Source organism: Acipenser ruthenus, chromosome 10 (genome assembly GCF_902713425.1).
Source record: "Acipenser ruthenus chromosome 10, fAciRut3.2 maternal haplotype, whole genome shotgun sequence".
Classification (NCBI taxonomy): Eukaryota; Metazoa; Chordata; class Actinopteri; order Acipenseriformes; family Acipenseridae; genus Acipenser; species Acipenser ruthenus.
This window is the reverse complement of record NC_081198.1, coordinates 19,863,831-19,877,466: the sequence shown is the minus strand read 5'-3', so window position 1 is coordinate 19,877,466 and position 13,636 is coordinate 19,863,831. Positions and strand designations below refer to the sequence as shown.

Genomic DNA, 13,636 nt, shown 5'->3' with positions numbered 1-13,636 from the left:
CTGTCTGTTTGTCTGCTGATGCAGAGGTTCTCATGCTGGTGTCCCATGCTGGACTCACCTTGAAGTCCTTTGGGGTTCTGGTAATCTTGGGAGGTCCAAGGCATCCCCCAGGGTGGCTGATGGGTTCCACAGTGGATGTCAGGCTCCTGAGAATCTCCTCAGGGATGAAATCACTTTGCAGTGAGGTGGGGAGCGGCTTGGAGCGGTCTACTACCAGAGACCCATCCCACAGCTCTGGGAGCTCTGCAAACACACACAGGAGACACAGTGATCTATATATATATATATATTATATATATATATATATATATATATATATATATATATATATATATATATATATATATATATATATATATATAAATTCTTATTAGTACTGTTATAGTAAAACCTGCCATATCTGATTTATTTGAAAAATGAAACTGCTTTTGAAGGTCGGCAATGTTGTGACAAAATATTGTTTCAGCTCACTTTCTTGATCTGTTTTACACAAACTTAGTGACAGCTAGCAAGTAATAGGTCTTTTCAACTGCCCCTGGGTCTGCAGTAATGCCCCTCTCCTCTTTTCAACTGCCCCTGGCTCTGCAGCAATGCCCCTCTCTTCTTTTGTAGCGCCTGGTTTTTATCTGCAATTTAATCTATTCTGTCCAGCTAAGAGTATGATTGACTGTTGTAGACCAATAATAAAATGGACATTGATCAGTTTCCATCTGTACTGTTCAATTGGTAGCAGCATGTGTGAATGACACATGCCAGAGGTCCATCTGTTAATACAGGGTATGGTCTCTTACAGGATCGGATATGACAGGCTCTGTATTAATACAGGGTATGGTCTCTTACAGGATCAGATATGACAGGTTCTGTATTAATACAGGGTATGGTCGGATATGACAGGCTCTGTATTAATACAGGTTATGGTCTCTTACAGGATCAGATATGACAGGTTCTGTATTAATACAGGGTATGGTCTCTTACAGGATCAGATATGACCGGTTTGACTGTATTTGTACATAAACCATCATTCCTTTCACCTCTGGAATGAACCCATTTATGTGCACTTCATGCTCAGCTGTTTTCTTCCTCCTTTTTTTGAGACTACCAACTCTCCTTTCAGCTAATAGCAGGAGAATATTTTACCCTGGAACAGAGATGGTATCTTCCCACGGACCACCTTGAGTTTGCATACTTTAAAACGTATAACAAGTATGTCAGAAACATACATCTCCACCACAGCTGTAACTCTCAATCTATCAAAGAGCTATCACTGATGAAAAAGCTCATGATTAGGACATACATTAACATTATTACAGAAGAAGAATTAGCATTTAAATATTTCATCAAAATTTGATAAGTTTAGATCAATGCAAAAATGTAATATCAATTTAAGTAAATGTGACATACAGATGGGTGGATGAATGGACATACGAACATCGCCTTGAATCCGATATTCTCAATAATCTAAGCTTATAATGTCACTGCCAAGTTTGACTATTGAATAAGTGGTTCTCCAGATGTGGGACGTGCCGTAGGACCAGCTCCACTCTCGCTACACTCTCTTCACAGAGGATTTCATCCCTGGCAGGGAATGTGTTTAATCCTTTTGGTTTAACTGTATATGCATGGATAATGGCCTTAATTATGTATCATCATTAACTATGTAGAGTAACTTTAATGGCTGGTATTCTGTTTCGTAACCCTGTTTGTGCACACTGTCTTTTGAAACTACTAGGATTTTTTTAAAGCTATTTTTGAATGTTCTAAAATGCCATTTGCATGTTGATGGCTTGCAATCACATCCGAAACTGTATGCTTCAATCACGTGACATGCGGTTAGCTGACTGACAGTTTCTGAGGTTGACTGTCACTTTACGAATTGACTTGTCAACTAGTCGGGGCTCCCACTTGTGTGTCTTCACCCACCCAAAGTGCTTACGAGAAGACACGCTTATACCATAAGAGACAAGGCCAACTGTACATGTTCACTCAATATGCCCAGGACTGAACGGCTGCAGGCAGGAGGTGTTGAGGACAGGAATTAGGTGCTCCTGCCTGCCGAGTTCGCAATTCAAACACATGACGTGAATATGAATATTTACCTTGTCCTTGATCTCCAGCAGATGCCAGGGTGCGAGTGGATTTTGACCTCTTGCCCTCTGGTCTGGGCATTGCTGGAGGTGTAGGCACTGGAGTTCCCATTGCTGAATCTTAATCAGATCTTAATGTGTTAGCTAGAGAGGTAAACCTGGGTCCTGAAAATAAAGTTGAGGGTATTAATAAAGCCTTGTGAAGTTATGTAAAAACAGTCAGCTTATACAGGACCAGTGGCACTAAAAATGATTTAGACAATATCATTGAGAAATCCAACCTCTATCAGACTCTCATTAGCTTTGCTCACAGATAGCAAGACAAAAACGAAAAGTTTCAGTTGATCTAAACAGAGGTGAGTCGTTTATATTATTAACATTTCTGAGTTTTCACATGATTGCAGAAATAAACCAAGACTAAAATGAACTGTGGTATATTTGATTTTTAAAACCATAAGGCCTTTATCAATTATTTAAACAGCGAGTGTTTATATCTGCCAACAGAATATACCCCAATGCCTGTGTTTCCAAAAAGGCATGGCAAACTGTTCAAATTACTTAGCCAACAGTTTATCCTAATTTTCAGCTAACAGTGTAAGTGTGAGTAGGTTTTTATTTTCATTTAAAACTGACCCGAGACTGTGCTTTCGTGATGCCTTCGCCATTACTTGAATTCCATTCAAATAATGTACACGCGTCAAAAGTGATGATATATGGTTTACACACTGTACACTTTAGCATCACTGAATAGAATTAACAAATGCATATAGTAGGATGTTTTTTTTTGGCAATATTAGGATCTGCCACTGCTTTAGACCATTACAATAGTAATGCCCCATGTTAAGCAGTCTACAGTGCTTTGTTCCCACTCACACACTGATGTTTTACGATGGCTTTCTCGCTGTATTGGTAATACCATTTTACATTTTCTTCCACACGTTTTCACATCAAAACAGTTATAAAATATAAATATAACCGACTGCAACACGCGTGTTTTAATGCAACTTCAAGACAATCCGTGGTCCTCCTAAGATTAACCCTTAATTTACCGGTACCTTTTAAAAATAAAATACAAGTGCTTTGGCTGAGTTTTTAATACAATTACAGAATGCCAAAACAAATTCTAACCTAACATAACTACAGATCGCTCGTAAAAAAAAAAATAACTGAACAACTGCAATAACATATTTCACGTACTGACTCGCTCACAGTCTGCATTCCTTCTCGTCTCCTTTTTCCTCTTCGAAGTTACTTGAAGAACTTCATCACCAAGGACGCCGAACTGGTGGCCTATTTGTCACCATGGCAACTGCAAATATAGATTGGAGTGTGTCCGTATTACTGCCTGAACCAACGACTCTAATTTGGCAAGGGTGTACAGTGAAGATACTATCTACAGTACTTACGTGAGCAGCGTCCTTTCTTTTATCGATTATTTGTAATTTAGTATGTTAACAGACGTAGAAGATCTAATTGTGGAGGCACTTACCAATGAACACACGTATCTTCCGAATGTTAAGACCTCGTCACAGAATGACAACAAGGTTGCGTCATTCCAACGAGGTTTGATCAAACTTTCTGTATGTTTGTCTCCCTGTTCGCTGCTATATTATACTCTAGTCTGAAACGCCACAGTTGACAGCAGGGATGCAGATGTTAAAATAAAGTCAAATATAACGTAATAATACAGCGGGACAGTATGTTAGAGGATATTAGTTTGTTGAAATGCATTTTAGAAGCAAATGTCAAAATAAGTTTTTTTATTTTAAATTTACCGCTAGAGGGCGTACATGCCAGTTTTGTAAAGGAGGCGGGGGTACTGCATTACACTCAAGAGGGCTTGGACTGTATAGCAGTCTCCCTCCCTCCCTTAAAATATGTAAAGACAGCTTGAATTGGAGAGAGAGAGAGAGAGAGAGAGAGAGAGAGAGAGAGAGAGAGAGAGAGAGAGAGAGAGAGAGAGACTTTGACTTTTAAAATCCATTTATTCTATAAATTAGAATACAATATAACTAAATAAAACCAAAAACAAAACAAACAAACGAAATACACTGGTGCAAAAAAACATAACTGATCCAACATTTCTCATTCCATTTTCAAACAGTCCAGTTCAATGGGATCTCAGTCTTTCAGAGTGTGTCTCATAAGAATAGAACAAGCTGCCCCTCCTCACTCACGGCACACACCCCCTCCCCAATGCACCAACGCCTCTCAAAACTGTCCAGGTCGTGCACCATTTTAAAATAAGCAAACTCCATCTTGATCCTGGAGACCATCAGGATCCTAAAAATACTAATAGGATTTATAAAACCAGTGGCTAAAATCTTATTTTTTCGGGATTTTAAAATAGCTAATTTCGCCTGACCAAGGACAAAGTTGACCAATGAGCACCTATCCCTTCGTGCAAAACTATACTTTACACTAAAAACAAAAAATGATTTAGTAAAAATAACCCCCAAGGAAGCCAGCAGGTTCTCTAAAAACAAAAAGGGCTGCAGCCGAGGGCAATCCACAAACAAATGGAAAACAGACTCCTCCGCGGGACAGAAGGGGCACTGGACACTGACCCCCGGTTCCACTCGGCTCAAATAACAATTTGTGGCAAAAATGCCATGCAACAGCACTCTCCACTGCAGGTCTCCGGAGCGCTTAGGCAAGGGAAGCTTATACAGCACCCTCCAGACAGGAACTTCATCAACAGGGACACCAAGGTGAGCCCTCCACTTAGTGTCCACCAGGTCTTTCAACTTATTAAAATGTCTGGTTTTCACACAGATTTTACATAATGTCTTTTTCTCAATTGTGTGGAAAGCCACCTCAGTGACCTTCTTAAGCGACAGCAGCTTTCCAGCCGGCTCCTCCTCCTCCACTGTCACTGATGGGGAGACCAGCACTGCAGGGAACAGGGGTTCCTGCTCTGGAGCCACGCGCTCCACCAGAAACCTGCTCAAAAACTGGGAGAGTGCCGGACAGAGGGATGCCTGGAGATCACTCAGCACCTTCTCCAGGAAACGCTCTGATCTAATATTCAGTGCAGGGGTTAAAACCCTGCTGGCTTTCCAACTAAAAAGATTAAAATCAATTAAATGCCCCAGTTTGGTAAAACCGGCTTTAAAAAACAAAGTGGATAAAAAAACAGAGCTAAAAACCTCACATTTAAAAATGGGGTTAAAAAACAGGGGCTCTTCAAAAACCCACTGTGTGCTCTGTGATTCTTCTGACCTTGTGATCTTTAAAAGTCTCCAAGCATTTAACAAATTCTTATAAAAACCCTCCAACCCTGCATCACTAAAACAATCAAGAGATATTAAAAACAAATGTCTGTCAAAACCCAGCCTCCCTGCCTTCTGCAATAAACAAAATGCCAGGTCTCTCCAGCTCAGCTGTGGGGTGTACAGTAGTCTCTGGGCAGCCTGCAGCCTAAATGCTGCCATCCTGCTAGGGATATCAATGAGCCCCTGCCCTCCCTCCTCACGGGGGAGATACAAAACAGTGGGGCGCAGCCAGTGATGCCCGCTCCAAAAAAACTGCACCAGGCATTTCTGTATTTCATTTATTAAAACCAGGGGAGGATCCAGGCACACCAGCTTATGCCAAAGCATGGAGGCGACAAGATTATTAATGATGAGGACCCTGCCCCTGAAGGAGAGCCGAGAGAGGAGCCACTGCCAGCTCTGCAGCCTACCCTTCACCCTGTCCAGCAGCCCCTCCCAGTTCTGCTGAATGAACTGCTCAAGTGCTCATTCCCCAAATAAATACCTAAAAGTTTGACCCAAGTTTTATTCCAGCTTAAAACTGAAGGCAGTAATGGAGGGGGGGTATCCTCCCAGCTGCCAACAAGAAAAGCTTCACTTTTTGCCCAGTTTACTCGTGCTGAGGTTGCCTTTTCATACATTATAATGCATGACTCCAGCACAGCGACGTCTCGGTCAGTTGTGACAAACACGCTGAGATCGTCAGCATATGCGGAGAGCTTGATAGGGGTTGCATTGGGCGCAGCTGGTACAGCCAATCCAGGCAGTTTCTCCCTCAGCTGGTGTAACAGGGGCTCTATAGAGAGGGCATAGAGCATCCCTGAGAGGGAGCAGCCCTGCCGTATCCCCCTCTGCACAGGGAAGGGGACAGTCAGACCGTTATTCATTTTCACAACACTAAAAACATTGTGATAAAGGAGTCTTATAAAAGAAGTAAAAACAGGGCCAAAACCAAAAGCTTTTAAAACACGAAACAGATACTCATGGTCAACTCTATCAAAAGCCTTTTCCTGATCAAGTGAAATTAAACCAAAACCAACATTATAAACTTTGGACACATTAAAAAGATCTCTTAATAAAAACAAATTATCAAAAATCGATCTCTCGGGCACACAGTATGACTGGTCTGTGTGCACCACTGATCCTATGTTGGTCTTTAGGCGATTAGCGAGAGCCTTGGAAAGCAGTTTGTAATCGGAGCACGGCAAGGAGACAGGGCGCCAGTTCTTGATGTTACAGAGGTCTCCTTTCTTGGGTAGCAGTGTTATCACTGCCCTACGGCAGCTCCCCATCCCGGACACATTCCTGCAAGACCTGGTACAGGTCCTCACCAACTGAGTTCCAGAACCTCTGATAAAATTCTGCAGGCAGTCCATCTATTCCGGGAGCCTTCCATTTGGAGAGCTGCGCCACGGCCGCAGTGAGCTCTGGGAATGCCAGCGGAGTGTCCAATCCGCTGCTCTCCTCCTTGTCCAGGCTGGGAAGACCCTGGTGAAGCCACTCCATCTCTCCCGGGTCGCAGCCCTCAGCCTTGTAGAGATCAGAATAAAAGCTCACTGCAACACGCCTGAGCTCCGCAGGGCTGGAGACCTCTCTCCCCCCAGGCAGCCTCAAACAGCACACTGTCTTGCGCTCTGCTGTCTTCCTCTCCAGGCCGAAGAAGGCGGCTGTGGGGGCGTCCATATCTTTGAGTTCAATAAAGCGGGCTCTGAGCAGAGAGCCCTTCACCTTCTTCTCCAGCAGGCTGCCCAGGAGCTGCCTTCTCTCTGCAGGCCCCGATACACCCCCTCATCGCTCTCGCTGACCACTGCATCCACTGACCTGGTGACATTTTGTGTGTATTGTTGACAGAAAAGTTTTATTTGAATTTTCCCTATATCCCACCACTGTCTTAAAACTACTATAATTAGTTTTTTCATTTTGCCAATTTTTCCAAACTAATTCAAAGTAATCAGTGAAGTTTTTGTCCTGTAGCAGATTGTTGTTAAAGTGCTAGTATGACTTTGAATGTGATTTGATTGGTAGTGAAACAGTGACGGAAACAAAATGATGATCAGAAAAGCTACTGGGTGCTACACTACTTTTAGTGAATTTGTTAATATGCTGTTGTGGAGTATAGAACCTATCCAGGCGTGCCCCTGACAGCTGATTTTGATTACATTTGATCCAGGTATATTGTCTACTTGTGGGATGAAAAATCCTCCAAATGTCAACCAGGTCAAAAGTATATAATACAGTGGCCATCTCCCTGACAGATTGGTTCCCCGTGGTTTCTATCTTTATTAAAATCCATGGTACAATTAAAATCTCCCCCCACCACGAGGAAATTATCCGTACTGCAACCCCTGAGTACCCGACTGAGTTTTTTAAAAAATAAAATTCTCTCTGCCCCAACATTTGGCGCATAAATATTAATAAAGTCAATAAAAATACCAGCGTGTTTTATCTGTACTTTTAAAAGTCGACCTTGAATAATCTCCTCAATAGATAAAATATCCGCCCCAAATCCTGGAGAAAATAAAACAGCAACCCCAGCACTAAAATTAGAACCGTGGCTTAAAATAGTCGCCCCACCCACTCAGACTGCCAGTGAGACTGATTACTGCTGTCCGAGTGTGTCTCCTGCAATAAAATCACGTTTGAACGCTTGCTGTTTAAAAAAATCAAATAATTGTGCTCTTTTATTAAAATCCCTGCACCCGTTCACGTTAAAAGAGCCTAAAATAATTTTCTCCATTGATAAAAATAGATTATTCAAAAATAACAAACGTTAAAATAAAAATGTTCTTAATAAAATTAGCCATTAAAAATGTTTAGATGTGGCTAATGTTTTCCGAACTAAGCTGACATATTTTTTAAGTCTGAACCTCTTTTTCTGATCAAACTCATTTATAGTCGATTTCCTTAATATTAAATCGCAGAACACAAAAACCGTTTCTGGTCTGGGAAGAAGGATTTAATGTCTACTCGCCTCTTACCTTTTGTTCTTTCAAGAAAGTCGCTGATCTTAGTTTCCCCCTTTGGCTGGCCGTGATGTCAGAAAGCTGCGAGGTGTCGGAGAGCCAGTCCTCCCATCCATCCTCGTCCGATCCCGCCGATCCGTCCTCCTCCTCGTCCGCAGAATCTCCATCAGCCGCCGGCATCTCCGCTACCAACCCAGCAGGCTGAGGAGTCTCATCACTGGGGTGAATGCCAACAGGGCCTACCTGAGCCCCGAGGCTATCCCCCCCAACACCGCTCCCTTCCAGCACCGGGTCCTCAGACACAAGATCCGCGGGTTGAGGCCCGCCTTTCTCTTGTCCTTCAGACCCGGCGCTCGGCTCCACCACAGCGCAGGGTTGAGACCCTACGCCGCTGTCATGAGAGACCATAATGGGCCCCCACACAGACTCCTCCTCACCCGCCGCCAGGTCGGCAGCAGCAGATGTTCTTTTTTAATTTTTTTTTTTTTACGACTGCAGTGTACACACCCTCCTTGTCTGCGTCGGCCGGCGCTGCAGCCCCCGGTTCGGCTGCAGCCGCGCTGGTACCCGGCTCCTCCGTTCTCTTCCTCCTGGGCTGCGGCTCAGGTCTCGGCAGCTCCTCCACCGACGCTCTCCGAACAACCCTGGCCGCCTCCCCGTCACCACTGCTACCTCTTGTCCCTGCTTCAGTCTGTAGCTTGGGGCAGGTCCGTTTAAGGTGCCCCTGTTCCCCGCAAAAGAAACGTTTAAAAACCTCCGTCCTGGCAAAAACAACATAATCCCTGCCCTCTACATTAAAACTCCAAACTACATTTAAACTTTTTTCCGGGTTATCAAATACTTGTCTCCTAAAAGACATGACTTGTTTAATCTCTGGATTTTTACATCCAAGGGGAATCATTTTGATCGGCGACATTATTTTACCATATCTGGAAAGTTCTCTTTCAATCAATGAATTATTAATAAAAGGGGGAATATTTGACAATATTACTTTGGTAAGAGGCGTAGATAACGGTGTTACAGTTACCAAAGAATCATTCAACATAAATCCCTCTTCCACAATTTTGTTAACCAGATTTTCTTGGTTAAGGAAAACGACCATAGCTTTGTTCATCCGTGAGGCGGATTTGATCTTTTCAAACCAACCACCCGCCCCACGGCAAGCAGCACATCTTCAACAGAATCATTATTTTCGGAAAAAACTTTAAAACCGTGGCGCCTAGTAAGCCCCCCCAACCCACCGGAGTGGGAGCCCATCTTTGGGCACACACTGGCTAAAACGTTTAAAAAGTACTAAGATTACAAAAAATACTTTTTAAAAAAACGTTTTATAAATATATAATAAATAAATATAGAAGTAAATGGCGAAATAGTTCACCACTATTTATTTCTTAGCAGAACCACTACCGCTCTCACACAGCTCACAAACCCTGCTTGCAGCAGGCCCCTCCCACAATCCTCAGAGAGAGAGAGACAGAGAGACTTAACTTTTTAAGATCCTTTATTAAATCATTTCAATTAAAATCCATTCAATAACAATAATAAGGTAAAACACGATTAAGATACTTGCTGGCTCCGGGGAACAGCCGAAACCTCCCCAGCACATCAGCATAAAATCCTAAAAAAAACATCATGTTCTCCTTTTGAAAACAGATTTTAACCAAATAAAAGGATCATAAAATATAAATAAAACACAAAAAAAGCCAATATTAAAAAAAATTAAACGGTGTTTTCCTGTAAAAACAGATTAATAGTAAAGTAATAAAAACACTGTAAAAACAATAAAACAAAATAAATTAAAACTAGAAGTTAAACAGCAGCTCTCCCTCCTCACTCAATGAGCACAAGGCGTCTCCCACACACCACCTCTCCTGAAAGCCCTCCAGGTTACTGACCATTTTAAAATAATTAAAATCCACTATTACCCGGCTGATTGCTAAAATACGAAACAATCGGACAACGTCTGTTAGTCCTGCCTCTAAAATCTTATTTTTCCTGGATTTTAAAATGGCCAATTTTGCCTGCCCTAAAATAAAGTTAATTAAAACACTCCTATTCCTTGATTTAAAACTATAGGGGAACCCAAAAATAAAAATCTCCTTGCTAAAAATCACCCCAAAAGCTTGCAGGAGCCCCTGCAAGAGATGAAAGAACGACCCCAGCCTGACACAATCACTGAAGGTGTGGAACACTGTCTCCTCCTCCCCACAGAAACAGCACTCCGCACTGATGCTGGGGTCCACTCTGTGGAGGAACCGTCCCGTAGACACAGCGCAGTGCAGGATCCTCCACTGCAGGTCCCCTACTCTTAGTTAAGGGCAGTTTGTACAACACCCTCCACACTGGCTCTCTTTCTCCTGCTACCTGTAAATGGCTTCTCCACGTTGTGTCTACAAGCCCTTTTAGCTGCTTGGACTGGACTGTTTTTACATGCAGCTCATATAGCTTTTTCCCCTCTGCAGTGTGGAGCTATATTTTTTACTCTCTCCACTTTCCCTATTCTCACTCCTTCCCCGCCCTCTTCCTCACCTAAACCTGGGGATAAAAAAACTATAGGGAAAAAGGGGTCCCCTCCCTGATCTGACCCACCAGCTAGCCCCTCCCCAAAAGCCTCCTTGAGTTTCGGGGGGAGAGAGTTCTTCAGCTCATTAATTATTCTCTCAGCCAGCCTCTCTGAGCGCCAGCCCAGCCGTCCGGCCAGCTGAGCCGCTGAGATCCAACGGGTGGCCTGACACAATCAGGTGGGCCAGTCGGGTTATACCGGCCTTAACAAAACTGGCACACAGCACCTCCGACTGAAAAAACGGAATGGGGAAAAAAAGGATTAAAGAAGAGGGGCTCCTCTAGTGACCCCTCCTCCCTCTCCACTCTTACTGTCTGCCACATTTTAAAAACATTAACATAAAAAGAAGGGAGACCTATCTCATCTAACCTGGAAAAATCAATTAAGAACAGGCTCTGATCTAACCCCATTTCTCTTACTCTTCTCAGAAAATAAAAGGCTCTCTCTCTCCAGTGAGCACCTTCCTCAGCATACAGGAGCCTTTTCACTGCCTGCAGTCTGAAGGCTGCCACCCTGCTGGCAATGCTGACCAGGCCTTGCCCCCCTTCATCAGTGGGGAGATACAGAACTGCCGGCCTCAGCCAGGGTCTCCTGCTCCAGAAGAAATCCAGCAATATCCTCTGAATCTCCTCTACCATTCCCCGTGGGGGGTCCAGACACGTCAGCTTATGTCATAGCATTGAGGCCACTAAATTATTGATGACCAGGACCCTCCCCTTGAATGACAGCTGAGCCAGCAGCCCCTGCCAGCTGTGCAGCCGCCCCCTCACCTTATCCACCAGGCCCTCCCAGTTCTCTTGCATGAACAGCTCTGTCCCAAAGAACACCCCCAGCACCTTAATCCCAGTCCTGTCCCATTGCAGGGCCTGAGGCAGTGTGGGGGCCCCCCCTCCTGCCAACCGCCTGACAGGAAGGTGTTGCATTTTGCCCAGTTTATCTGTGCTGATGATGCTCTCTGAAACACTGCCAAGCTCTCCTTCAGGGCCTGGACATCCCCATCACTGCACACAAACACGTTCACATCATCAGCGTAGGCCGATACTTTCACAGAGACAGGGACGGGTGAGGCAGGCACTGCCCAGCCAGACAACCTACCCTTATCAGAAGATGCAACAGTGGCTCTATAGTCAATGAATACAGCATTCCAGACAGAGAGCAGCCCTGTCTAATGCCCTTTAGTGAATAGCTGCTTGTAGAACTGCACAGCTGCCTCACTGATCTCCTCTCTGCTGTGTAGTTCTCTGCCGCAGGGCGTCCGCACACACCTCAGCTGCTGGCTGCATGCTCTCTTTTTCTCCAAGCCAAAGAAGAAGGAAGTGGGTGCATCCATGTCCCTCAGCTCCACGAAGCGAGAACGCACCAACGCCCCCTTCACCTTCTCCTCCAGCAAGCTGCCCAGCACATGTCTTTTTTCTTTTATTTTATGGAAGGTTTGCTCATTAGAGTGATCTTTGTTATTTTCTAAATTAAGAATGTCTCTCTCTAACTCCCTGACTGCTTTGTCTAGTGACCTGGTTGCCTCCAGGGTGTACTGCAGACAAAAAAATGTAATTTGTTTTTTCCCAATGTCCCACCACTGCCTTAAATCTTGAATTGTTCTTTTGTTTGCCAGATTTTCCAAAACTCTTTAAAAATATTTCCAAATTTACAGTCTTTTAATAATTGAATGTTAAAGTGCCGACAAGAAGATTTGTGTGCTTCAGCTGGAATAAGTATATTAACTAACAGGCAGTGGTGGTCTGACAGACTATTAGGAATGATACCTGCCCCTACAAAAAAATTGAGGTGACAACAGAATGAATAAAGCTGGTCCAGTCGTGCTCTAGATGTGTAGTTATTACGAGACTGGGACCAGGTGTACTGTCGGGCATGAGGGCGCAGACACCTCCATACGTCAACCAGGTCACTGCACTGTAAAACTGCAGTCAGCTCTCAGGAGGATTGAGGATGTGGCTCCTCAGTATTCCTATCTTTTGTAAAATCTACAGTGCAATTAAAATCACCCGCAACCACTAATACGTCATTATTATTGCAATTTAAAATGGTCTGATTCAACTTATTAAACAATACAGTTCTTTCTCTTCTTGTATTTGGTGCATAAATATTTATAAAAGTAAAGTTAAAACCAGCTATTTGTGTTTGTACTTTAAAAGCCGCCCTTTCTCAATCTCTTCTACGTGCTGTACACTGACAGGCAGGTCTGATTTAAAAAGCACCGCTACTCCCGCACTGATGCTGGAGCCATGACTGAACACACCCTGACCGCCCCACTCTGACAGCCAGACCGCCTCACTCTCCTGTTCAATATGCGTCTCCTGCACCATCACAACCCCAGCCCTTTTCTGCTTTAAAAAATCAAATAACTGTGCTCTTTTAAAAGACTGTCTTCAGCCATTAACGTTAAAGGAAATAAAAATAAACTTCTCCATAGCGGTTAAAATATTTAAGACCATCAATTTAAAACAAACACTAAAAAATAAAAATAAAAAAGTCGTATTAAAAAATCAATTTTAAAATAATGTTTTTGAACGTATCATTTTCTTTACCGTCTCTACTACTTTTTTTAAACGGTATCTCTTCTGCTGATCTAGCTCCTCAAGTGTGGACTTCCTGGAGACTACGTGCGCAGAATGTAAAAACAATTTTAAATCAGGAAAAAAAACTTTTAATGTCCACTCCCCTCTTACCTTTGGTACTGTCAAGAAAGTTGCAAATGTACTGTAGTGTATAGAGTTTTTTCCTGACGGGTTGGCTGTCAGGGACGTCCGAGAT

The 13,636-nt window shown here is 43.4% G+C and overlaps 1 protein-coding gene across 6 annotated transcripts in view; it reads right to left on the bottom strand.

Moving 5' to 3' along the window:
* axdnd1 (axonemal dynein light chain domain containing 1) overlaps positions 1-8,619 on the bottom strand; it is a 57,222-nt gene extending 48,603 nt beyond the window's left edge. Inside the window, exons 1-3 of one of the 6 annotated variants that reach the window (XR_009329678.1) lie at positions 8,317-8,619; positions 2,097-2,249; positions 59-243 (exon numbers count right to left, since the gene is read on the bottom strand). Coding sequence is in view for 4 of the 6 variants with exons in the window: in XM_059031944.1 (XP_058887927.1) it covers positions 59-243; positions 2,097-2,196 (285 nt within the window). In the remaining 2 variants the exon portion in view is untranslated. Of the gene's footprint in view, positions 1-58; positions 244-2,096; positions 2,250-3,281; positions 3,673-8,316 lie in introns of those variants that run through there. The other 5 variants (XR_009329679.1, XM_059031944.1, XM_059031943.1 and 2 more) reach the window with 5 other exon arrangements.
* Between the last annotated feature and the right edge of the window lie 5,017 nt (positions 8,620-13,636).